This window comes from Puma concolor, unplaced genomic scaffold (genome assembly GCF_028749965.1).
Source record: "Puma concolor isolate L17-30 unplaced genomic scaffold, mPumCon1.1.hap2 unalloc_scaffold_22, whole genome shotgun sequence".
Lineage (NCBI taxonomy): Eukaryota > Metazoa > Chordata > Mammalia > Carnivora > Felidae > Puma > Puma concolor.
In genome coordinates, this window is record NW_028240228.1 from 175,443 (window position 1) to 202,244 (window position 26,802).

A 26,802-nucleotide genomic window follows, 5' to 3' on the forward strand; every position below is an offset into this window, starting at 1 on the left:
GAAACAGTATTTCCTACAGAGCCTGGGCTTCCTACCAGCATAGTCACTTCTAGGGTTTTCAGCCCAAAAAGTTCTTTGGCATATCTTGGCTTTGCTGTCCACGTTAAAAAAAAAAAAAAAAAAAAAAAAAATTTTTTTTTCTCTTTCTGTTCTCCACTTTATCGTCCAGAGAGCTGGGTAGTTCCCAAAGGAAGAGTGCTTTACAGAATGTAAGGGTGATTTATAGGCAAAGGCAGAAAATGATTAGTTTTAACCTTCCAGTTCCATACCCCCAAAATGAACATAAACGTTCGTGGTAGTCATTACTGGAAATGCAGATCATTTTAATTCCATTGCATTTTTCAGAATTATCAGTCGTAACCCTCTGTCAGCTGTTGAAGATTCCTATCTTTTTAAGTTGCCAGCATTAAAATATTTGTAAGTATTGCAACAATCTCATGGCTCATGAGATGATTTCTGATCTTTTTTGTTGTCATCAAAAGATTAAGTATTTTGCGTTTTGGGAAAAAGTCCTAATTTAAGTTTTAACTCGGTTATTGAAATAAGCATTATTAGCAAAGAAAAAACGTATATGGGCAAGATAGCCTGCAGAGGAAAGAATAGTATTGAAGAACACATAAGAGACATGGGACTTGCAGATGTAGGTAGAAATACCATTTATCTCAAAGTGGAAAGTGGAGTAAGGTGTATATTAAAAGAAAAAAAGACTAATCAAGAGAGGTGGATGCAATTGAGAATGAAAATGAGGATAAGAGTAAAAAGGATTGTACTGTTGAGCACCAAGGTGATTAATTTGATGATGCACATAAAATGTCTTCATTGGGAGTTTTCTGAAATTATTGTCCATAGCAAGAAAACTCTTGAGCTGACTTGACAAAGAAGCCAGAATTGAAGTAACCACATGTTGTTAAGTATCTTTTTAGGTACAGAATTTTTATCCTTGGGTTCAAATCACGCATGTTTGGGCTTTCTCCTTCAGAGACATGGGATCAACACAGGTGTCACTTACAACAGTTGAGAGCATCCTCATGATGACCCTTGAATTTGGAAACACTGTAAGTTGATTTTTCTTATGTGTATTTTCACTTAGTTGTTGATTTAGATTTGTTTTATTGTCTTCTTAAGTCAGATTTATTGAGGTATAAAATTTACTCTTTTTAAGCGTACAGTTTGATGAGTTTTGACAAACGTGTAGTTATGTAAGCACCACCACATTTGAGACGTAGACCATTTCTGTCACCCCAAAAGGCCCCTATGTGCCTTTGCAGCCAATCCCCTTTTGTCACCACCAGCCCTGGCAACCACCAACCTAATTTTTGTCCCTATAGTTTTGCCTTCTCCACAGTGTCTTATAAATGAAATCATACAAGGGGCACCTGGGTGGCTCGGGCAGTTAAGCGTCCGACTTCAGCTCAGGTCATGATCTCGCGGTTCGTGAGTTCAAGCCCTGCATCGGACTCTGTCCTGACAGCTCAGAGCCTGGAGCCTGCTTCGGATTCTGTGTCTCCCTGTCTCTCTACCCCTTCCCCATTTGCCCTCCATCTCTCTCTCTCTCTCAAAAATAAATGAACATTAAAAAAAATAAATAAATGAAATCATACAGTATGCAGTCTTCTGTGATTGGTTCCTTTCAGCATAATCCTTTTGAGATTCATCCATGTGTTTTTTTTAACTTTTTTAACGTTTATTTATTTTTGAGAAACAGAGAGCATAAGCAGGAGAGGGGGAGAGAGAGAGAGAGAGAGAGAGAGAGAGAGAGACAGACACACACAGAACCCGAAGCAGGCTCCAGGCTCTGTCAGCGCAGAGCCCAATACAGGGCATGAACCTGCGGAACATGAGATCACGGCCTGAGCCAAAGTCGGTCACTTATCTGACTGAGCCACCCAGGCACCCCAGAGACTCATCCATGTGTTTGCACATGTCAGTAGTTCATTTCCTTTTTATTGCCGAGTAGTATTGCAGTTGTGAGGATATACCAGTTTGTTTATGCGTTCATCAGTTAATGGGCATTTGAGTTGTTTCTAGCTTTTTGGCCTTTATGAATAAAGTTGCTTAAAACACTTACATGCAGGTCTTCGTATGAGCGTATGTTTTCATTGGGGGAGGGGGGGAGGGGGTAAAATACCTAATGGCAGGATTGCTACATCATATGCTAAGTGTATATTTAACTGTTTAAGAAACTGCTTACCTGTTTTCTAAAGTGGATGTACCATTTTGCATTCCAGCCTGCAGTATATGAGATCTTCTATCTATCCTTTCTTCTAATGTCTTGATCTATTTTTCATAAGGTGAATGTTGGCCTTAAAATTGAGTTGGGAAGTAGTCCCCTCTCTTCAATTCTCTAGTACAGTTTGTGCAGAATTGGCATTATGTTTTCCTTAAATGTTTGCTAGAATTCACCAGTGAAGCCATGTGGGCTTGAAGCTTTCTTTGTGAGAAAGTGTTAAACTACAGATTTTATTTTTGTAATAGTGCTACTTAAATTACATACTTATTTTTTGGAGTAGTTCATGTCTTTCACGGAATCTATTTCATCTTGAAGTTATTGACATAAAGTATTTTATAATGTTCCCTTATTATCCTTTTAGTATCTGTAGAATTGTAGTGATGTCATTCCTCTCATTTTTGATATTGATAATTTGTGTCTTCTCTTGTCTTTTCTTGATAAATCTGGCCAGAAGTTTATCAGTTTTACTTATCTTCTCTAAAAAGTGCCTTTTCATTACACTGACTTCTCTATTTTTGTTTTCCTTTTTAAAAATTTCTGCTTTGATCTTCATCATTCCATTTTCTCTCCTTACTCAGTGATGAATTTCCTTTTCTTTTTCTAGTTTCTTCAAAGTGGACACTGGGGGGGGGGGGGGGGCGCCTGGGTGGCGCAGTCGGTTAAGCGTCCGACTTCAGCCAGGTCACGATCTCGCGGTCCGTGAGTTTGAGCCCCGCGTCGGGCTCTGCGCTGATGGCTCGGAGCCTGGAGCCTGTTTCCGATTCTGTGTCTCCCTCTCTCTGCCCCTCCCCCGTTCATGCTCTGTCTCTCTCTGTCCCAAAAATAATAAATAAACGTTAAAAAAAAAAAACTTAAAAAAAAAAAAAGTGGACACTGGGGAAGATGAATACTATATGAGCAACATCCCACATGTTGACATGTGTTTTCAGTTTCAGTCGGTACAAAATCGTTTTTAATATCCATTTTGACTTATTTGACCAATAGGGTTCCTTAGGAGTGTGTTGGTTAGTTTCTAAATATTTGGAGATTTTACAGATCTGTTAATTTGTTATTTAATTCCATTGTGGTCACAGAACAATATGTTGGATGACTGAAATCCTTTTAAATTTATTGAGGCTTGTTTTATAGCCAATGAATTCTGGTAATAGATGAGAATATGGTCTATTTTGATAAATATTATGTGCCCACTTGAAAAAAAATATGTAGTCTGCTGATTTGGTGTGGAGTATTCTATAAATGTCAACTAGGTCAAGTAGGTTGGTAGTATTTTTCAAGTCTGATGTATCATTACTCATTTTCTATATATTTTTTCTGTCAATTATTGAGAGAGGGATATTGAAATCTCCAACTATAATTGTGTACTTTTGTGTCTCTCTTTCCTATTCTCCTTAATATATTTGGAAGTTCTATTATCAGATACATAAATTTTTAAGTTATGTCTTTTCTATTAGTTGACATTTCTATCACAATGGAATAACCTCATTTATCCCTGGTAATATCTTCGCTTTGAAATTGACTTTGTCCTATAGTAAATATAGCCACTCAAGGTTTCGTTTGATTAGTGTTAGCAAAGCATAATTTCTTCCATATTTTTAACCTACTTATATCTTTGTATTGAAGATGAATCTTATAGACAGCATATAGTTGGCTTTTGCTTTTTTATCCAGTATGACAACTCTATCTTTTAATTAGGTGATTGCACCATTTATAGTTAATGTAATTATTTATAGGATTACATTTAAAGCTACTGTCTACTCTTTCTATGTATCCCATCTGTTCTTTGTTTCTTTTCTTTTTCTTTTTCTTCCTGCTCTTGGGTTGATTTAGTACGTTTTATTATTTTTTGGTGGGGGGATAAATAGTTACAACTCAGGTTTTGTTATTTTAGTAGCTGTTTAATGGTTTGTAGTGTTCATGTTTAACTTATCACAGTCTATCTTCAAATGATATGATATGATTTCATGAATAGTATAAGAACCTTACAATAAATAGTGTACTTCCATTGTTCCCCTCCTGACCTTTGTGCTATTGTTTTCATACGTTTTACTTTTAGCACACCATATTATTTTTTTTGTTTAAATAGTCAATTATCTTTTTTTATTTTTTATTTTTGAGAGAGACAGAGTGCAAGTGGGGGAGGGGCAGAGAGAGAGGGAGACACAGAATCTGAAGCAGGCTCCAGGCTCTGAGCTGTAGACACAGAGCCTGATGTGGGGCCTGAAATCACAGACTATGAGATCATGACCTGAGCTGAAGTCAGATGCTTAACTGACTGAGCCACCTGGGTGCCCCTCAATTATCTCTTTTATTGAAGTATATATAGATCATGTAATATTAAATTAGTTTCAGGTGTACAACACAGTGATCTTTTATATACATTATGAAATGCTCACCACAATAAGTATATTACAGTATTATTGACGATATTCCCTATGCTGTACTTTTCATCTGGTGACTTATTTATTTTATAACTGCAAGTTTGTACCTCTTAACCCTTTTCACTCATTTTGTCCATATCCCTAGTTTGTTCTCCATATTTACAAGTGTTTTCTCTTTTTTGTTGTTGTTTATTCATTCATTTGGTTTTTTGTTTATTTTTTGTTTATTTTTTACCTTGTTTTATATTTTATTTTTTATTTATTTATTTTTTTAATATATGAAATTTATTGTCAAATTGGTTTCCATACAACACCCAGTGCTCATCCCAAAAGGTGCCCTCCTCAATACCCATCACCCACCCTCCCCTCCCTCCCACCCCCCATCAACCCTCAGTTTGTTCTCAGTTTTTAACAGTCTCTTATGCTTTGGCTCTCTCCCACTCTAACCTCTTTTTTTTTTTTTTTCCTTCCCCTCCCCCATGGGTTTCTGTTAAGTTTCTCAGGATCCACATAAGAGTGAAATCATATGGTATCTGTCTTTCTCTGTATGGCTTATTTCACTTAGCATCACACTCTCCAGTTCCATCCACGTTGCTACAAAAGGCCATATTTCATTTTTTCTCATTGCCACGTAGTATTCCATTGTGTATATAAACCACAATTTCTTTATCCATTCATCAGTTGATGGACATTTAGGCTCTTTCCATCATTTGGCTATTGTTGAGAGTGCTGCTATAAACATTGGGGTACAAGTGCCCCTATGCATCAGTACTCCTGTATCCCTTGGATAAATTCCTAGCAGTGCTATTGCTGGGTCATAGGGTAGGTCTATTTTTAATTTTCTGAGGAACCTCCACACTGCTTTCCAGAGCGGCTGCACCAATTTGCATTCCCACCAACAGTGCAAGAGGGTTCCCGTTTCTCCACATCCTCTCCAGCATCTACAGTCTCCCGATTTGTTCATTTTGGCCACTCTGACTGGCGTGAGGTGATATCTGAGTGTGGTTTTGATTTGTATTTCCCTGATAAGGAGCGACGTTGAACATCTTTTCATGTGCCTGTTGGCCATCCGGATGTCTTCTTTAGAGAAGTGTCTATTCATGTTTTCTGCCCATTTCTTCACTGGGTTATTTGCTTTTCGGGTGTGGAGTTTGGTGAGCTCTTTATAGATTTTGGATACTAGCCCTTTGTCCGATATGTCATTTGCAAATATCTTTTCCCATTCCGTTGGTTGCCTTTTAGTTTTGTTGGTTGTTTCCTTTGCTGTGCAGAAGCGTTTTATCTTCATAAGGTCCCAGTAATTCACTTTTGCTTTTAATTCCCTTGCCTTTGGGGATGTGTCGAGTAAGAGATTGCTACGGCTGAGGTCAGAGAGGTCTTTTCCTGCTTTCTCCTCTAAGGTTTTGATGGTTTCCTGTCTCCCATTCAGGTCCTTTATCCATTTTAAGTTTATTTTTGTGAATGGTGTGAGAAAGTGGTCTAGTTTCATTCTTCTGCATGTTGCTGTCCAGTTCTCCCAGCACCATTTGTTAAAGAGACTGTCTTTTTTCCATTGGATGTTCTTTCCTGCTTTGTCAAAGATGAGTTGGCCATACGTTTGTGGGTCTAGTTCTGGGGTTTCTATTCTATTCCATTGGTCTATGTGTCTGTTTTTGTGCCAATACCATGCTGTCTTGATGATGACAGCTTTGTAGTAGAGGCTAAAGTCTGGGATTGTGGTGCCTCCTGCTTTGGTCTTCTTCTTCAAAATTACTTTGGCTATTCGGGGCCTTTTGTGGTTCCATATGAATTTTAGGATTGCTTGTTCTAGTTTCGAGAAGAATGCTGGTGCAATTTTGATTGGGATTGCATTGAATGTGTAGATAGCTTTGGGTAGTATGGACATTTTGACAATATTTATTCTTCCAATCCATGAGCAGGGAATGTCTTTCCATTTCTTTAAATCTTCAATTACCTTCATAAGTTTCCTATAGTTTTCAGCATGCAGATCTTTTACATCTTTGGTTAGATTTATTCCTAGGTATTTTATGCTTCTTGCTGCAATTGTGAATGGGATCAGTTTCTTTATTTGTCTCTCTGTTGCTTCATTGTTAGTGTATAAGAATGCAACTGATTTCTGTACATTGATTTTGTATCCTGCAACTTTGCTGAATTCATGTATCAGTTCTAGCAGACTTTGGTGGAGTCTATCGGATTTTCCATGTATAATATCATGTCATCTGCAAAAAGCGAAAGCTTGACTTCATCTTTGCCAATTTTGATGCCTTTGATTTCCTTTTGTTGTCTGATTGCTGATGCTAGAACTTCCAGCACTATGTTAAACAACAGCGGTGAGAGTGGGCATCCCTGTCGTGTTCCTGATCTCAGGGAAAAAGCTCTAGTTTTTCCCCGTTGAGGATGATGTTAGCTGTGGGCTTTTCATAAATGGCTTTTATGATCTTTAAGTATGTTCCTTCCATCCCGACTGTCTCAAGGGTTTTTATTAAAAAAGGGTGCTGGATTTTGTCAAAGGCCTTTTCTGCATCGATTGACAGGATCATATGGTTCTTCTCTTTTTTTTTTTTTGTTAATGTGATGTATCACGTTGATTGATTTGCGAGTGTTGAACCAGCCCTGCACCCCAGGAATGAATCCCACTTGGTCATGGTGAATAATTCTTTTTATATGCCGTTGAATTCGATTTGCCAGTATCTTATTGAGAATTTTTGCATCCATATTCATCAGGGATATTGGCCTGTAGTTCTCTTTTTTTACTGGGTCTCTGTCTGGTTTAGGAATCAAAGTAATACTGGCTTCATAGAATGAGTCTGGAAGTTTTCCTTCCCCTTCTATTTTTTGGAATAGCTTGAGAAGGATAGGTATTATCTCTGCTTTAAACGTCTGGTAGAACTCCCCTGGGAAGCCATCTGGTCCTGGACTCTTATTTGTTGGGAGATTTTTGATAACCGATTCAATTTCTTTGCTGGTTATGGGTCTGTTCAAGCTTTCTATTTCCTCCTGATTGAGTTTTGGAAGAGTGTGGGTGTTTAGGAATTTGTCCATTTCTTCCAGGTTGCCCAATTTGTTGGCATATAATTTTTCATAGTATTCCCTGATAATTGTTTGTATCTCTGAGGGATTGGTTGTAATAATTCCATTTTCATTCATGATTTTATCTATTTGGGTCATCTCCCTTTTCTTTTTGAGAAGCCTGGCTAGAGGTTTGTCAATTTTGTTTATTTTTTCAAAAAACCAACTCTTGGTTTCGTTGATCTGCTCTACAGTTTTTTTAGACTCTCTATTGTTTATTTCTGCTCTGATCTTTATTATTTCTCTTCTTCTGCTGGGTTTAGGCTGCCTTTGCTGTTCTGCTTCTATTTCCTTTAGGTGTGCTGTTAGATTATGTATTTGGGATTTTTCTTGTTTCTTGAGATAGGCCTGGATTGCAATGTATTTTCCTCTCAGGACTGCCTTCGCTGCGTCCCAAAGCGTTTGGATTGTTGTATTTTCATTTTCGCTTGTTTCCATATATTTTTTACTTTCTTCTCTAATTGCCTGGCTGACCCACACATTCTTTAGTAGGGTGTTCTTTAACCTCCATGCTTTTGGAGGTTTTCCAGACTTTTTCCTGTGGTTGATTTCAAGCTTCATAGCATTGTGGTCTGAAAGTATGCATGGTATAATTTCAATTCTTGTAAACTTATGAAGGGCTGTTTTGTGACCCAGTATATGATCTATCTTGGAGAATGTTGCATGTGCACTCGAGAAGAAAGTATATTCTGTTGCTTTGGGATGCAGAGTTCTAAATATATCTGTCAAGTCCATCTGATCCAATGTCTCATTCAGGGCCCTTGTTTCTTTACTGACCATGTGTCTAGATGATCTATCCATTTCTGTAAGTGGAGTGTTAAAGTTCCCTGCAATTACCACATTCTTATCAATAAGGTTGCTTATGTTTATGAGTAATTGTTTTATATATTTGGGGGCTCCGGTATTCGGCGCATAGACATTTATAATTGTTAGCTCTTCCTGATGGATAGACCCTGTAATTATTATATAATGCCCTTCTTCATCTCTTGTTACAGCCTTTAATTTAAAGTCTAGTTTGTCTGATACAAGTATGGCTACTCCAGCTTTCTTTTGGCTTCCAGTAGCATGATAAATAGTTCTCCATCCCCTCACTCTCAATCTAAAGGTGTCCTCAGGTCTAAAATGAGTCTCTTGTAGACAGCAAATAGATGGGTCTTGTTTTTTTATCCATTCTGATACCCTATGTCTTTTGGTTGGCGCATTTAATCCATTTACATTCAGTGTTATTATAGAAAGATACGGGTTTAGAGTCATTGTGATGTCTGTATGTTTTATGCTTGTAGCGATGTCTCTGGTACTTTGTCTCACAGGGTCCCCCTTAGGATCTCTTGTAGGGCTGGTTTAGTGGTGACAAATTCCTTCAGTTTTTGTTTGTTTGGGAAGACCTTTATCTCTCCTTCTATTCTAAATGACAGACTTGCTGGATAAAGGATTCTCGGCTGCATACTTTTTCTGTTTAGCACACTGAAGATCTCGTGCCAATTCTTTCTGGCCTGCCAAGTTTCAAAAGAGAGATCAGTCACGAGTCTTATAGGTCTCCCTTTATATGTGAGGGCACGTTTATCCCTTGCTGCTTTCAGAATTTTCTCTTTATCCTTGTATTTTGCCAGTTTCACTATGATATGTCGTGCAGAAGATCGATTCAAGTTACGTCTGAAGGGAGTTCTCTGTGCCTCTTGGATTTCAATGCCTTTTTCCTTCCCCAGTTCAGGGAAGTTCTCAGTTATAATTTCTTCAAGTACCCCTTCAGCACCTTTCCCTCTCTCTTCCTCCTCTGGGATACCAATTATGCGTATATTATTTCTTTTTAGTGTATCGCTCAGTTCTCTAATTTTCCCCTCATACTCCTGGATTTTTTTATCTCTCTTTCTCTCAGCTTCCTCTTTTTCCATAACTTTATCCTCTAGTTCACCTATTCTCTCCTCTGCCTCTTCAATCCGAGCTGTCGTCGTTTCCATTTTGTTTTGCATTTCGTTTAAAGCGCTTTTCAGCTCCTCGTGACTGTTCCTTAGTCCCTTGATCTCTGTAGCAAGAGATTCTCTGCTGTCCTCCATACTGTTTGCAAGCCCAGCGATTAATTTTATGACTATTATTCTAAATTCACTTTCTGTTATATTATTTAAATCCTTTTTGATCAGTTCATTAGCTGTTGTTATTTCCTGGAGATGCTTCTGAGGGGAATTCTTCCGCTTGGTCATTTTGGGTAGTCCCTGGAGTGGTGAGGACCTGCAGGGCGCTTCCCCTGTGCTGTGGTGTATAACTGGAGTTGGTGGGCGGGGCCGCAGTCCGACCTGATGTCTGCCCCCAGCCCACCGCTGGGGCCACAGTCAGACTGGTGTGTGCCTTCTCTTCTCCTCTCCTAGGGGCGGGATTCACTGTAGGGTGGCGTGGCCCATCTGGGCTACTTGCACACTGCCAGGCTTGTGATGCTGGGGATCTGGCGTATTAGCTGGGGTGGGTAGGCGTATTAGCTGGGGTGGGCAGGAGGGGCAGGCTTAGCTCGCTTCTCCTTAGGTGATCCACTTCAGGAGGGGCCCCTCTTCTGTGGGCCTCTCATCTGCGCTTGGCTCCGGAGACTCCGTTCTGCTAATCCTCTGGCGGCTTTCTGGGTTATTTAGGCAGGTGTAGGTGGAATCTAAGTGATTAGGTCCCAAGTTTAAATGTCAAATCTTTCCAAAGAAATTGGAAACTGCCCAACCGCAGGAGAAGAGCCTAGACGAGGTTGAGAGTGTGGGGAAAAAGTTCCTGAGAGTGAACAAGGTCATCAAGGGCCCAAAGGGCATACGGAAAAGGCACTTAAAAGAACTGAGACGTCAGAACATCCAGAGGAAACAGAACGCCCAGCCGTCTGTGGAGAACATGGCCAAGGAAAGAAGGCTCAGGAGACCATCCCCAGGGGAGCTTCACGTGGCGCACAGGCCCAGCAAATTAATGGGAAGCTCCTTCAATACAGAGCCTTCGTTCGTAGAGGAGCACAAGGCAGCGGTCTCTTCTTTCCTGAAGCAATACTCTTTGGGCAGGCCTTCTGCCACCCCCGCTCCAAAATCCCCACCTGACGTGAAAAAAAAAAATCAAAAGACTTCATGTACAGCGTTTTTGTTTTAGAAGATGCAAATGCTAGAGTTAGAAATATGAAGGCTTTCGGGCCAGCCTCACACCCCAGAAAAACACACCGCTTTCATAAAAGTCGCTCCCATGTGGTCCACAGAACACCCTAGGCCAAACTGAATCGAAAGTCCAGAAAGGAAAGTTCACTCAGTAATAGACAGCTGCTTGCAAAGAGGCCTCCATCCTCTGCAGTCAGGAGCCTCATAAATTCCCCTTCACGAGAGGATTTTTCATCTCCGGGAGAACTGAGTCCTCAGAAAAATCCTTTTCCAGAATTATTTGCTCCTTCAGGAACTTACAGAGAAAACACTACTGCAGAGAACGCTACTGCCCAAAATGTTTCTGACGAAAATATTTCTACAGGAAACACTACTGTGCCAGCACAAACCCTCCCTGAATTCACAAACCGTAAGAATCTTTCCACTGCTAATTCTACTGTTACTGCAGACAACTCTATGCCGACCGTTAAACAAACCAATGATACACAATGGGAATACCACAATGCGGGCACTGGCTTGCCCCCAAAAGCCACAGGCTTCACTGTGTCAAAGGTGATCTGTTTGAAATTCCGTTAAACCAGCAGCTACAGTCCCTCATCCCCAACAATGACGTGAGAAGCCTCATTTCTCATGTTATCCGGACTTTGAAAATGGACTGCTCCGAGACCCACATGCAGCTGGCCTGTGCCAAGCTCATCTCCAGAACAGGCCTCCTGATGAAGCTTCTCAGCGAGCAGCAAGAAGTAAAGGTGTCCAAGGCAGAGTGGGATACGGACCAATGGGAAAATGAGAACTATATCAGTGAGAGCACAGAAGTCCAGAGTGAACAGAGAGGGCAGGAGTCAAGGGAGGTGAGGATAAATCCCAAAATGTGGGGTCTCGACATTTAGGTGGTTTAGGACATGGACCCAAGCACAAGGACCAGGGGCTCCTAGTCCGGGTCTTGTCTTGGCCACATAATTTTGCCTAAGGCAATGATCTGCCACTTTGCTCATTCAGGAAACAGTGCCGCTGTTCCCAGAGTAGACAAAAAGAGGACCTAACATACAAGATACATAAATTCTTGAAGAAAATGCTAATGATTAAGATTACATATCACATTAGATTTGGTATATTCCTTAAGAACCTATAAGCGATTCATCGGAAAGAATGGGGTTTTAGAGTCGTTAAAGAATAGTTAACTTTCATCCTATCTCTGTTTTCTAAAAACATTGTTCTTTCCCTTTTTTTAGCTCACAAAAGTTCCAGGCTATGGCTATAACAACAAACTCATCTTGGCAATATCTGTGACTGTAGTAGTGATGATTTTGATCATAGTTTTCTGTCTCATTGAGGTAAGGACAACAATTAATTCAGATTCCCAGACTATATTCCTTCTTTATAATAGATTCAGAACCCACAAACTGAAAATCAAAGCCACTTTCCCACCTATCACGACCTGATATCCCTCTTCAGTCTGGAGGAAGGAGATAGGCTTTGTCCTTTCATTGCAAAGTATATTCCAGGGATTTTAAAAGGAACCCCACTGCCGGGAGACATCTGTGGATTGTAACCAAGATAACAAGCCATTAGCTTGTTCTGAGACATTAGGTCTAAGAAGGCCACAGTTGACACGATAGTAAAATTTCTTCAACTCAAAAAAATTATGTCGATTCGATGCACTCACCAGTCATCCTCCTCCTACCACTGATTTCTTTCCTCGTTGGCTAAAATGATGAGAGAGAAATAGTCTTCACCTTCATGGAGCTATCAGTCATCTCGGAAGAAAGGGCATGGCTTAGAGATAAAAGTGTCATCTTGTTGATTAATTAGATGTACCTACAGCTCTCTCCTCCACTTCGCAAGGCATTGTGTAGACAGGTTCAGTTAAAACCCTGCAGCTAAAATCCTGCATCAGGCTACTCAAAGCTTGTCATAATTACAGTTGCCTATTCCTGGAGCTTGCCTGTTTACCTTTTATTCAATTATGTATGAATTGAATATATATTCAATATATTTATTCAAATATACATATGCTTATTATATATATATATGTATATGTATATATATATATATATGTATATATATATATATATACATATATATATATTGCCATCTGTCATGGCAACCCTCCATTTCAGCCAAAGCAGCCCCCCACCATCCCCTAGTCAGACCATGCCCATTCCTACTTTTGTTGGTGACTTTGCCCACTTGAAATTCCTTTATTTCACTCTGCTGGTGGAAGTCCCATGAGCCTTCAAAAGCCAACTCGAGTTCATCTTTCTTCACAAAGCCTTCCCCGAATACTGTAATACTCCTGGACCTAGTCCTTCTGTGAGATTGTCACCATTTCTTAGGGTCTACAGTGACGCATTCCCCTCCCCTGATAACAAAAATATGCTAAACAGTTTGTTAAAAGGCAGCTCCTCAAGAGAGAAATATCAAGGTCATGGATCAGAGCAGAGATATGTAAGGCTTCCTGGTCTCTCAGACTCGAGTAAAGCCTGACTGGATGTATTAACTGCTAAGGAGAAACATGTCTGTCTTCTGGAGGGTTGGTCAGTAGTAAAGGCATAGAAATGGTGAGGAAGAGACCAACATGGGCAGTGCCCACCTAGCCTTGCCTAAGAGTAGAGATGGCACCTCAGGCAGCAGATGAGAGTCAGGCCCACCAGCCGGGCTGTGCCCGCGGGGCAGATGGATGGATCTAGCTACCTCAGTCCTTTCCATTAAACACTGGATTCAGCTAATTACTTTTCTTCCACTTCTCTTCTCACCAAATAGCCTTCTGATTATACTTCAGCGTGCCACAGAGGCCTGTCTCCACAGGAGGTAATGCCCAATCATGTAGACACAGATGCCCTATCTATGGAACGGATGTTTTCCTTATTGTCAAGTCTTGACCTGACATTCTGATTTTGATCAATCCTGTGACATTGGTGAGGTGATATTGCCTCCATGTAGAAAGAAGTGCGTTCTCTCTTGATGAGATCAGGGTCTGATTTCTCAGCCTAAGAGCCTAGGAACTAGCGTGGGGTCAGCTTACCATGACCTCTGGGAAGAGAAATCATTGGCCATTGTCCAGTCAGTACTCTGCATCTTGAGGTGGCCTGCAGCCTTTTGCTTTTGGGGAAGTTCTATAAACTCCTATTGCTGTTTTAAATTCCTATGTGGTTTAACCTTGTGTGTATATTTTTTTATGTGGTTTCATTATTTCCTCTCCCTACTTAGATGATACACTTTTTGAGGTCAGAGACCATGCAGTTTTTTTCCTGTAGTGGACAATAATGATGTTCAAAGGAAGAGATGAGGCATTGTGTCAATTTCACAAGGAGGAATAATGCAACCTAATATTTATGTGAAGTAGCCTACAGAGTCCAGCAATAGACAGATCCGTGGGTGACTAGGACTTTTGAAATGTTACCTTTTAGAGGCGCCTGGGTGGCTCAGTTGGTTAAGCGTCCTACTTTGGCTCAGGTCATAATTTCATGGTTCAGGAGTTCGAGCCCTGTGTTGGGCTCTGTGCTGACAGCTCAGAACCTGGAGCCTGCTCTGGATTCTGTGTGTGTCTCTCTCTCTCTTTGCCCCTCTCTCACTCTTACTCTCTCTCTCTGTCACTCTCAAAAATAAATAAACATTGAAATGTTACCTTTTAGTATTCAAATCAGTGGACGAAAATAAATAAATGGTAGTAGAACAACTGCTTAATTATTTGGGAGGAAAATAACAACAGATCCCTATTTCTCACCTTAAAAAAACATATTTCAGTCAATGTAAAAAAAGAGAAACAAGAACCCGCCCAAGTATTAGAAGAAAATAGAATCAATACTTTTATGATCTTGTGGTGAGAAAAAGCTTTGTGACCTGATACCACATGCAGAAACATTTGATAGATTTGATCGTCTTGTCTGATTTATGCTTGGAATAAACCAGACATCTGATTTAATCCCCACAGTCCTGTGAGGATGATATCACCATCCTTCTTTCATACATAGAAGGGGATCAGCTTAAGGCCCCTGTGGCAAAACCCAAAGCAGAACCCAGCTGTGCCTGCAGTCAGCCTGTCTCCTATCCCACGGTTCCGTCTCCTTCACGATAAAAACACTGACAAATATTTGAAACATTGAAATTCAGTGAAAGCCCTTGAAAGGATGAATATATCTCATATGAAGAGAGTTTTATAAATCAACAGGAAGAGGACAAACAATCCAGGGGATCAAGGGGGCAAGGACTACGATGAACAGGAGGGTGTGGACAGTCCGTCACCATATCTGCCTCATGGCTTATGGGACATGGGTCTTGTTAACAAGGCCTTTTCGCCTCATGGTATAAAAACAGTCTCTGATATTTTCTTCTGTACTCTTATAATATTTGTTGTGATTTATTTATTTTTAATCTGTATGGAATCTGTGTGGTGTTTTGGTACGGTCGAGGTAGGGGATCTAACTTTTTTCCCTTACGTAAAGATCCAGTTACTTTAAAATCTTTTATTGAATGGTTCATTCTTTCTTCATGGATCTAAAATACTATTTTTATCTGGACTCTATTCTATCAATCTGGTTTTCTTTTCCTGTATCAGTATCACGCTACATACTTAACTGCAGTTGCTCCGTAAGAACGTATTTTAATGTCTGCTCTGTGATCTTCTTTTTCATACAGTTTGTAGCTATGCTTGCACATTTTCTCTACCAAATGTCAGCTGGCCAGTTTTTGTTTAAAAAACTGTCTTGGGATTTGAATGGGATTGCCTTGACTTTGTAGGTTAATTTGAAGGGAACTGACATCTTTACACTATTCTGGGAAAATAGTGTCTCACATCATGTATTCGTTTCTTCTTAATGTCCTTCAGAAGAGCTTTAGTGTTTTCATCTCATAGGTCTTACCCATTCTTTGCTAAGTTTATTCCTAGGTACTTTATGCCTTTTTATTGATCATTGTAAATGGGATAATTCTTCCGTTTTTTGATTAATTATTTATGGAACATAGGAAAGTCATTGAGGTTTACATGTTGATCTCTTGATTTTATATCTAGCCATCTTACTGAATTCTCATATTTCTTCCAATAAAATTTTAGTTGATTCTCTTGGGCCTTTTAGTTTGTCTGTAATTTCGTATGCAAATACGTCTTAGTTCTTCCTTTCCACCACTCCATTTTTTCCCAGTGCATCAGTTAGGACCTCCTCAACACCAATGAATAGAAGCAGTGATAACACACATCCTACTCTTGTCCTTGACTTTAAAACAGTGCTGCTGTTTAGGTTTCTGGTAGACACTTTTCTTTTCCTCCTCCCAAGAATTTTTATTAGGAATTATCTGTCGAATGTTACCTGAGACAGTCAGTAAAACGTATTACCAGCTGCACACAAGTTAGGTGTTATTGAAGAGTCAAAGGACTATTAAACAAATTCCTGTCCTAGGAAAAGTTATCCTCTCACTGGGTAGAGAAGACCTAAAATGCAAAGGAATGAATAAAGATTTGGAGGGAGTGGTTATTGTGATGGGTAACTGTGATCATGTTTTCTTCCAAAACAGATTTGTTATCATAGAGCAGCAGCCAAGGAAGGTAAAGAAGGAAGCTCAAGGTAAATATTAGTCTGGCAATCGTTACAGTAGAATTTTAGAACTAGATTTTCAAACTCATCTATTTCAATCCCCTTGTTTTACAGCCAGGAAATCACCAAAGGCAGAAAGAATACATATTTGGCCTAATGCTTTGCCTGGATCCAGCAAAGTTAGCTGCCCAGCCAAACCCGAGTTAGAATGGGACTGGCACAGAGCACCTGCTCACTAGAAAGATCGTGGGGGGACGGGGGTGGAAATGTTCAGACCCGTTGCTGCTGGCGGTGGGCATCGGGCCTGGCCACAGACCTTCTCAGAGGCTCTGGAGAAGGGATAGGGAGGGCCAAAAGTCGTGGGGTGAAGGGGCTAGTCTTCAAGCATGATGGAAGGTGGAATACATGAGTCCGTCCAATAGAGTGGGGGGGGGACTTCCTTCTTCCTCCTTCTGGTTTTCGAGGCCCCGCTCTCCATTCCCTTTATCCAGACCCAATAGAATTTGAACTGGGAGAGACCTTAGATAATCATTTATCTCTTCCTTTTATAATAATGAGATGGAGAAGGAGAAAAGGAAGATGTCTTGCCGGACGGTTGTATCACTAGTACCACTAGAACCAGAAAGAAGATGGTTCCTTTCCAGTTGGGCACGTCTCTGACTACACTGTTCTTGGGCTGTGAACTGCATTTTATGTCACAACTCAGTGCACACATACCGTATAGACATAAGTCCCTTCTAAAACAAACTTACCATACACTCTGATTCTTTCTGTTCTGTTTGAGTTTATTATTTATTTGGGGGGGGGGGAGCAGAGAGAGGGAGAGAGAGAGAGAGAGGGAGAGAGAATCCCAAGCAGGTTCTACACTATCAGCACAGAGCCAGACACAGGGCTCAATGTCACAATCTGTGAGATCATCACTTGAGGCAAAATCAAGACTTGGGCTGCTCACCTGACTGAGCCACCCAGGTACCCCCTATTCCGTTTGTATGCAAAAAGAGTATTTTGTGTTTTAGCGCTAGCCGTGTGTTTTAAGGTGATTTCACGACCCACTCCCTCATCTGCCTGCAGTGTGACAGTCAGTGAGCTAGATAACTGCTGGTTGGACTCAGGCATTCACTCGGTGCGATTCATCTCGTAAGGTAAAGCAGCTAGGAAAATGGAAAACCTCCCCACCCGCCAGCAAATGATGCCTGGGAGGCTAAGCCTGGCGGGGACGGATGTAAAATGCTTCTGGAGAGAGTTAGGTGCTTCTGCCGTGTGGTCACCCAGTTTGTTGACTGCACAAGGGCACTTGGCCAAGGGCCAGAAGGGGAGCAGGGTGAAAATCCTGCCTATACTTCATGTCAAGTTACATACAAAGGTCTCCCAGGGACACTGTGGGGCCATTATGGACAGACACAGGACAATTCTGAAAGCCCAGCATGTATGGAATTATTTCTGAGATCCCAGGTCTGTGTTGATTTTGCTTGCTAATAAGACTGGAGAAATACATTGTGAGAGGCATGGAAAATGGTACGAATCACTAATTGTCTGTGTGTGTGTTTCCTTCAAGGGGCTTCTTTGGATCTCTGCTGTGTAAGAGATGCTCAAAGGAAAGTGACAGTCAGGTAAATCTGAGGAGGATAAAGTACCGTAGCTGGAGAAGGCAGGGGAAACGGACCTAACATTGTCCTTTCTGTTTTCTAGGAGGGCTTTTTCTGGAGAAGGCGGCCACTTTGGCTTAGGGACATGTACAGACCTCTCAATGCCACACGCAAGAAAAACATGGCACAGAAGCTACACGACAAGGATTCTTCTCATTAAGATGAGATTTTCCACATGGAACTAGGGTACGTGATTGGGGAAGATTTTCTCTAAAATGAGGCAATTATGAAGAGTTGAATTGTTCCTTTCGAGAGTCAAAGCCTTGGCATTCTTCTCCTTTTCCCAGGGAGGCTGGCAAAGCCACAGCAGAGAAGGCCACAGATTCCACTACTGAAGAGCTGGGTGACGAGAGTGAGACACTATGTGAGGTTGTCACAGAGTGAACGCCGTCCTGCCTCAGGCCACCTACAAAGTTTACTTTCCGATACTCGCTTCTCAGCATTGCTTATAAAATACTTTTTCTTCTCATATTGAAATGTATAAATCCATAACCAATTCTAGCCACGTGGTAAGGAAGTAAAACGTAAACAGTTCAGAATTTATCTACAGACAACAGGGGCCACGGGCGAGAGAAGCAGGACTGAAGCCAGAGTCCCTCGTGGTAGCCAGGATTTCCGCAAGACACAAATGGGCAAAGTAGGGTGAATGGGGCGTCTTTCCCTCATTTCCCTGATACAGTCAGTCTCTGGAAACCGGACAACGTATCTTCAAGGGGCTTAGACTATTAAGTTCATTCACAGCTTATTCTGGTGCTCTCTCCCCTGGCTCACCAAATACCAGTTACTCACAACGCGCTTGACCCCCTGCCCGTAGAGGATCATCTCTTTCTGGCCCCTCCGTGAGGTCTTTGGGGTTGCCAGAGTATTTGGATCGCTGAGCCTACCTCCACTGTCGGGCTGAGGCCTGTCTGTCTTCCCAAGAGCTCAAACTCAGACACAAAATGTGTAGCGGGAAGTAGGGTGTTCCTCAACCTTACAAGCTAGTAGACAATTCCCATTGGGTTTTTGTGTTTGTTTTCTTTAAAAAAAAAAAAAGTCCCCACCCTCAGAGAGCTAGCAGGGAGATGCTGGAGGGTTAGAGTAAAGAATGTGTGAGAGCAGTAATCACCCAGGACTGCCCTGCTCAGGCCTTTATTTCAGAAAACTTATTGGTGGGGGCACTTCCTGTTCACCTGTACCACACTAGCCTCTGCTGACCCCACTGAGGGTCGGATGCGTGCGGCTGGGCTCTCTCCAGTTCAGCCCAGCACCGCACCTACCACTGCTTTCCTACCCAGCTCGGATCAGGGCTGCACGATTCCAAGAGATAATGCAGCACAACGTGCAGAAGACGCAAACATCCCTCCACTTCTGCAGAGGAGGGCGTTAACCAGTCACATTTGGGATGTTGGGAGGAGTCGGGGTGCCTGGGTGGCTCCGTCCGTTGAGCATCCGACTTTGGCTCAGGTCATGACCTCATGGTGTGGGAGTTTGAGCCCTGCATTGGGCTCTCTGCTGTCAGCACAGAGCCCACTTCAGATCCTCCGTCTCCCTTTCTCTCTGTCCCTCCCCCCAGCTCACACACTGTCTCTCAAAAATAGATAAACATTAAAAATAATGAAGTCATCTATACTTTCTGAGTAAATGAATGACAGATTTTAGAAAAAGGACGTCAGAGTCAAAATACAGTAGTGAATAAAAGAAATCCTGAACGAACAAGGTTTGATCATCTCTTTTCTTAATGTCTGTTTATTTTGAAAGAGAGCAAGGGGGGAGGGGCAGAGAGAGAGGGAGAGAAAGAGCCCCAAGCGGGCTCCGTGCTCAGTGTGGAACCCGATGCGAGGGACTCGATCTTACGACCGTGAGATCACAGCCTGAGCTGAAATCAAGAGTCGGATGCTTAACCGACTGAGCCACCCAGGCGCCCCTGACAATCTCTTTACATGCCCCCAAATAAATGCTGGTGGCTTAGCGATAGGTGATGGAATATGGCACCAACCGCTGGCCACCAACAGAGTCCCCCGAGGGGACAGTAGGACTGGGGCACAGCCCAGCAGATTTGGCAGGGTTGGTAGGAACGGTTCCAAGCGGAGTGATTGGCCCATCAGTGCCTCTTCGGCTCTATTAGTTTGCTGCTGCTGGGCAAGGACACCTGTTCTCCGGGTGCCTGTTCCCGTTCCCCCAGCGTTTTAGTGAGAATGGCCCCCAAGTGTCTGTCTCGGTGTGGTGACTTCAGTGAGCCAACAAATAACTGTGTTGAAAGCACAAGACTAGAGAGTAACAGTAATCGGAAGCAGCGGCAGCAGCTAGTTCACTATTTGCTTACTTGGTGTCAAGGCCTGGGTTGGGCGTGTTGCAGTCTTAATTTCGCCCAACAGTCCGTGAAAACATACTTTATTATCCCCATCTGGCAGATAAGGGGACAGGGCTTAAAGGATGTAGGTAACCTGTTCAGGTGCCCAAAGCCGCAAATCCAAAACTGCCAGGTAGGGGTTTAATCCAGGCCTGTTAACTCCAAAGCCTGCTGACAGTTATACTGCCCTGCTGCAGGGTGCAGGGGTACAGAGACGTCTAAGCCATGGTTACCATCAAAGAATCAATAATTAGAACGATGAGGATGGTGGCAGCTACTGTTTGTTGAGCACCTGCTTTGAGCCAGGCGCAGTACCAGGCCCTGTAGTCACTCTTAGGTCACAAGGGCAGAAACTCCTCATGCCAGCCCAAACTCCTTAATGAGCTGGGTGGAGCGGGGGCTGGTGGTGACTTTTTGAATAAGAGAGGTGGACACAGAGACAGAGCTGACGAGAAACCAAGAAGACCCATCTGTGCATCGTTGGGCTTCCCAAAGTGTGGGCCGGGATTCCAGGCAACTCCATTCTCCTGTTTTGGAATATTTCCATTAGCGCAAATGTGGTTCATAGAGTGAAGCTTAGACAATGTTGTTTCTATAACACTACCTCAAATTTGCACAATACTTATTAGTCTCAAATGCTACCCTGCCATATTTCTTTTAATTTTTTTTTTTAATTTTTTTTTCAACGTTTATTTATTTTTGGGACAGAGAGAGACAGAGCATGAACGGGGGAGGGGCAGAGAGAGGGAGACACAGAATCGGAAACAGGCTCCAGGCTCTGAGCCATCAGCCCAGAGCCCGACGCGGGGCTCGAACTCACGGACCGCGAGATCGTGACCTGGCTGAAGTCGGACGCCCAACCGACTGCGCCACCCAGGCGCCCCTCTTTTAATTTTTTTAATGTTTATTTTTGAGAGAAAGAGAGAGAGCGCGTGCGGGCAGAGAGAGAGGGAGACACAGAATGTGAAGCAGGCTCCAGGCTCTGAGCTGTCAGCACAGAGCCCGATGCGGGGCTCGAACCCATGAACCACGAGATTATGACCCTCTCTGCCACTCCTCCACTCGCACTCTATGTCTCTGTCTCTTGCTCTCTCCAAAATAAACATTTAAAAAAATTTTTTTAAAACAACAATAAGCATTTATTCCTCAAAAAACATCTTTTTTAATGTTTATTTTGAAGAGAGAACAAGAGAGAGAGTACAAGCAGGGGAGGGGCAGAGAGGGAGACATAGGATCTGAAGCAGGCTCCAGGCTCTGAGCTGTCAGCACAGAGCCCAATGCGGGGCCCGAAGCCATGAATGGTGAGACCATGACCTGAGCCAAAGTCAGACGCTCAACCAACTGAGCCACCCAGGCTCCCCATTCCTCAAAAGTTTTGAGTCAAAATTTCGGGAATAGCTTGGGCACTTCTGCCCCTGGGTCTTTGGTGAGATTCTCAAGATACCACAGGGCTGCAGTCACCTGAAGGCTTGACTGAGTCGGAAGGGTCCACTTCCAAGGTGGTTCACTCACTTAACATGGCTGTCAAGGGGGTTGGAGGGAGGCCTCAGATCCTTGCCATATGAGCCTGCCCACATGCTGTTTGACTGAATGTCCTCACAGCATGATGGCTGGGTACCTCCAGAGTGAGTGAGCTGAGAAAGAGAGACAGAAATGACAGAAGGTAGCCTTCCTATGACCTCACCTCAGACGGCACAGAGCAGCATTTAGCAGTGACTTAGTCACTAAATCCAGTTCCCATTCAAGGGGTGGGAATTTAGACCCCACCTTTTAAAGAGAGAAGAGTCGGGGTGCCTGGGTGGCTCAGTTGGTTAAGCGTCTGGCTTCAACTCAGGTCACGATCTCGCGGTCCATGAGTTCGAGCCCTGCGTCAGGCTCTGGGCTGATGGCTCAGAGCCTGGAGCCTGCTTCGGATTCTGTGTCGCCCTCTCTCTCTGCCCCTCCCCCATTCATGCTCTGTCTCTGTCTCAAAAATAAATAAACGTTAAAAAAAAATAAAAATAAAGAGAGAAGAGTCAAAGAATTTGTGAACATATTTTATTTTTTTCCAGCACTCATTCAGTAGATCTTTTTTTTTTCAATATATGAAATTTATTGTCAAATTGGTTTCCATACAACACCCAGTGCTCATCCCAAAAGGTGCCCTCCTCGATACCCATCACCCACCCTCCCCTCCCTCCCATTCCTCTTCTGCTCCTGGTCACCCCCTATGTGTCCATCTTTCCATCATTCATCTTTCGAAGCCAAGTTCAAACAGCAGCCCTCCCCGAGAAGCCCCTCCCAACATTCTATATTCCTTCCACAATTATTAACTGAGCACTTACTATGTACCGGGAACTGTTTTAGGGGCTGGGGACAGAGACATCAACAAAGCCCCTTCCTTCACAGTGTTCGCATTCTAGGGGGAGAGGCGAGTCCCAAACACACACACAAACATATGAAGCACTTCCTGGTGGTGATAAATGTTATGCAGCAGAATAAAGCCAGGGGAGTGAGAGGTAACCTTGTCCTTGAAGGGGAAGTCAAGGAATACCTCTCTGAGGCGGTGACATTGAGCAGCACTGAATGAGGCAAAGGACCGGGTCACCCAAATGTCCGGGGAAGAGCATTCCAGGCAGAGGGAGCAGGCAGTGCAAAGGCTTCGTCCTCCTCCATGGTGGGGCTAGCTTCCTTCTGCCCAGATTTTGCACACACCTGTCTTGTGCTGTCCTTCTCGTTTTATCTTGTCTTACGGTCCTTTAAGGTGTGCGTCTTCATTCTTGTACTATAGGCCCTCTGAAGGCACCAGCTGCCTTTGACCCAGCTAAATGTCCCTCACTGGGTTTTGCACGGGTCACGGCACACAGCAGGCGATCATCAAGTGCAGGAGACGCGGATGGACAGCGGGATGATGAGCGGTTGTACTGAGGGCCAGGTGGATGGACCGAAGGGCGAGGGGAGAAGCTAATGGGTGCTTCCAGCCAGCTTGCCCCATCTAGCCTCTTAGGCCTTGTTCCTTTCTTCTGCTTCCCCGTCTCCCTTTCTCCTCCGTATCCTTTGTCCCTCAGTTCAGAGCCCTCTAAAAACTTCTTCTCCCTGTTCTAAGGGCTGTGCCTGGCTTTTGTGGAGAGCAACTGCAACCTATCAAAGGTAAATGAAAATGCAGACGGCAGCTTCGACTATGGCATCTTCCAGATCAACAGCCACTACTGGCGCAGTGACTACAAGAGTCACTCGGAAAACATGTGCCACGAGGACTGCAAAGGTCTGGCCGGGGTCTCAGGGTGGGAGAGGTGAGAGGATGAGTGGGGTCTACTCTCAGGACTTCTCTTCCCACTCCAAGCCTGGGAATGCACCCAGAGGGATGGCCCGAGGAGTCCAGGAATGCCTTTGCTGAGCAGAGGATTAGACTAGTGGCTACGATGCCCCTCCGGTTAGGAGATTCTCCGGGGTGCAGGCTCCAGAAAGGCTCTGCACACCCAGTAGCAGAGGACAGCAGCGGCCAACCTTTATCGAGAGTGTGTTCTATACTAAGCACGTCCCATGCCAGCTTCTCATGTGGTGGAAACTATTATGATCCCCGCTTCACAGACGAGCAAACTGAGGCTCATAGAACCAGTGCTGAATGCCAGACTGGTGGCCCTGAAGGCTCAGCTCTAACCATCAAGTGCTGACTTTGTTTGGTTAAAGGCCTGGTTGATTGGAGGCCAAGGACAAACTCCCCACCTCAGAGCCACTCCTGGAGGCTCCACAGGTCCATGACTTTGCCCCTTACTCCCTCTTTGGTACTCTGATCGACATCCCTGCACTCTTCACCTGAAGAGCCTCTCTCATTAGGCAAGGTTTACCTTGGCCTCTGTGCTGCCTGTTTTGACATTTCCTTTCCCTAGAAACCCTCAAACGTGGCGTGAACCAGCATGTACCCTAGCTAGGATGTGTGGTGGTAAACATACATTTACTCCTGCCCCTCCTGCCCCCACCCCTAGCCACTCTTGACCTCTAGCAGCCATTGTAGGGATATCTCAGTGGGCCTCTGGGAGGGAGCCCTTGCCTAATCTGGAAGGACTCAGCCCCTGGGGGGCAGGGAGAGCCAGTGTCTGCCTCAGTCTCTGGGACTGTCCTCTGTGTTCTCACGGGTATTCTCTGTCTCCCCTTCAGAACTGCTGAGCCCCGATCTTCTCTCAACCATCAACTGTGTGAAAAAGATTGTGTCTGGACCAGGGGGAATGAAGAACTGGTGAGGAGGTCACTGTGGGACTAAGTTAGCAGGCAGAGCCCCAAGAAGGATGTAGTGACAGGAGGGGACAGGAGGCAAGGACTCGACCCCTTCTAACCATCTAGAAAAACGTGGGAGAGCGGCGGGGCTCGGAAATGGGACTTATAAGACTTGGGATCTGGGTCTTTCTCTGATGTTGTATTAAAACCGTTTTGGACACAGTAGCAAAGCAACTTGAGTTAGCTGAGTGAGATGGCTTCGGAGGGGACAAGGTGTCTCACCGAGCTTACCCAAGGGGTCTCTTCTCGGGAAGAGAACGGAGGCGGAGCTGGGAACTGTCAGTGTGGCTTTCCTGACAAGTTTCTGCCTCCTCGTGTATTTCCTTCACTACTTTCTTTGTAGAGCAGTATATTCTGCTCCACATTCCAGAGGACAGATCGTGGCTGCCCCCAAGCTAACGGGCTAATGTTCTGAGCAGTCAGGGAGGCTGGCTAGTCTCAGCCCCGGAGTCCAAGGGGCTGGGATAGAGAATCTGATTGGCTCAGCTTGGACCCATCATCCCCGAGTGGTTCAATGAGCTGTAAGTGTGGGAGCAGTTAAGCAGTACCATCATGCTGGCCACGGGTGGGGGATGGGGCTGGCCCTCTCCATAATTCGCAGCAACATTTTCTATAAAAGGTGCGTAGCTCCTCAGCTGAGCAAATACCCCCAAAGCTGTCAGCTTCCCAATGGTAGACAGTGCAATGGTTGCTTCACTTTTCTGAGCTTCAGATTGGAGATAGATGATAGATAGATAGATAGATAGATAGATAGATAAGTTGCCTCTACAGGTGCCTGTGAGGATGGAGGGGGTTAAGTGCCTTGTCTACTCTAGGAACACCATGCGGAAGAGACGCTGACGGCTATTAGGGATGACCCTCTCTGGAGGGAGAGTCGATAGTTGCCCCTGAGATTGACGGATTGGTTATGTATGTACGTATGTATGTATGTATGTATGTATGTATTTATCTTTCTGTGTGTTTAGTGACTCTCAGCCTTGTAAAATGGTGCGCTCCCCCTTCGGGGCCAGAGGAGGATTTGAAAACATGGGAGCATACTGGACGGGGGGAGGAGCCAAACACCACAGAGAAGAGAAATTTAAAGGAAGGCTCAGAGGGGCCACAGGGGGACAGACCAGAGAGCGAACAATGAAGGGGGTTCTGTGCATTGCCGTGCTGTGCTGTGCTGTGCGTTCACTAAGTGCTGGGTCATGGATGTGGAGAAGGAGCTACTAAGTAGGAAGCAAGAACCCAGCCTTCTTCTCTCCACAGGGTGGCATGGAGGTTGCACTGTGCGGGCAGGCCACTCTCCTACTGGATGACGGGGTGTCACAAGGAATGAGACAGGCGTGGAGCCATTCCAGCGTTCCTCTTCTCGCCTGGGGATCCTTCATGCCTTCTTCCTCTTGCCTCCACTTCACGTTATTTTCTTTCCTTCCCATGTTCAAAAAGGACTGACCAGAGCCCCAGGAATAAATGGTTTTCTAGGGCTTTCTCCTTGTACCCATCCAGGCCCAGGCCCCTGGTTCCTGACTGTCATTCGCAAACCAAGAGAGGACCACAGTGAAGAAGTTGTTATATCTGGGGAATTGTTAAAGCATTCCTTGTGCAAAGAATGTGTTGATTTATTCATTTTTAATTCCAGATATCTTCGAGTACCTAGTATGGCAGGAGGGTGGTAGGTACTAGAAGAAGCAAGGTAAATCATAACTATTGTTCTTGAGGTGTTCACCATCTGCCTGGAGAGGCAGAGACATACACGAATACTGGCTACAGCGAATGAGTGGATACATACAATGAATACATGGTGCTGATGTGGAGTTGAACCTGCAAAATGACAACGCAAAGACAGAAAAGGGGCAGTTGGAGGAATGTTCTACCCATGGCTACAATCGGAACTGCCTGAATAAACTGTCCCACCTGGGCCACTGCTGTCCCTACTTCTGAGCCTTAACTACTTCAGCTCTGAAGTGAGAGATTTGACATTTGAGTGGTTCCCAGACTTTTGGATTTCACAGACCTTTCTCAAAGGTTACTTTGTTTGGCCTCACAAAGGAAACACTATGGGACAAGGGTTTCTGAGGAGGCAGAGGCCTCCGGGTGCTGCCAGACCTCTGTGGCGTCTGCCTTTCCCTGTTCGGGAGCCACCACTGAAAGCTGCTTGTAGTAGACACTGTGGGGCCCCTCCAGCTGCTGTTAGGGCTGCTGATAATGGCTCACAGCTGCCCCTTCCTTGGAATTATCTTCAGCTGACAGGAGCCGTCTTGCCCTCAGAC

General features: G+C 43.8%; 2 protein-coding genes across 6 annotated transcripts in view; both read left to right on the forward strand.

Annotated features, from left to right (window-relative positions):
* The window catches only part of LOC147571548 (leucine-rich repeat-containing protein 37A2-like), a 33,224-nt gene extending 14,792 nt beyond the window's left edge, over positions 1 to 18,432 (forward strand). For 4 of the 5 annotated variants that reach the window (XM_086696285.1, XM_086696286.1, XM_086696287.1 and 1 more), the window contains 7 exons: positions 346 to 417; positions 980 to 1,055; positions 12,017 to 12,118; positions 16,296 to 16,345; positions 17,871 to 17,925; positions 18,005 to 18,147; positions 18,249 to 18,432. In XM_086696285.1, the coding sequence (XP_086552411.1) occupies positions 346 to 417; positions 980 to 1,055; positions 12,017 to 12,118; positions 16,296 to 16,345; positions 17,871 to 17,925; positions 18,005 to 18,121 (472 nt within the window). In that variant the 3' untranslated portion in view covers positions 18,122 to 18,147; positions 18,249 to 18,432. Of the gene's footprint in view, positions 1 to 345; positions 418 to 979; positions 1,056 to 10,216; positions 11,636 to 12,016; positions 12,119 to 16,295; positions 16,346 to 17,870; positions 17,926 to 18,004; positions 18,148 to 18,248 lie in introns of those variants that run through there. The other variant, XM_086696283.1, reaches the window with a different exon arrangement.
* Positions 18,433 to 23,168: 4,736 nt separating this feature from the next.
* On the forward strand, positions 23,169 to 26,466 carry LOC147571552 (lysozyme-like protein 6). Its single transcript, XM_086696291.1, has 4 exons — positions 23,169 to 23,193; positions 23,379 to 23,537; positions 24,431 to 24,509; positions 25,799 to 26,466. Exons 1-4 carry the CDS (start codon positions 23,169 to 23,171, stop codon positions 25,866 to 25,868), a joined length of 333 nt encoding a protein of 110 aa, XP_086552417.1. The 3' UTR covers positions 25,869 to 26,466.
* The last annotated feature ends 336 nt before the right edge of the window (positions 26,467 to 26,802 follow it).

Coding starts and splice junctions, on each gene's coding strand:
- LOC147571552 (XM_086696291.1), top strand. CDS start 23,169: ATGGACAGCGGGATGATGAGCGGTT. Junction 23,194..23,378: donor CAGCGGGATGATGAGCGGTT/GTACTGAGGGCC, acceptor CCCTGTTCTAAG/GGCTGTGCCTGGCTTTTGTG. Junction 24,510..25,798: donor CCAGGGGGAATGAAGAACTG/GTGAGGAGGTCA, acceptor TTCTCTCCACAG/GGTGGCATGGAGGTTGCACT.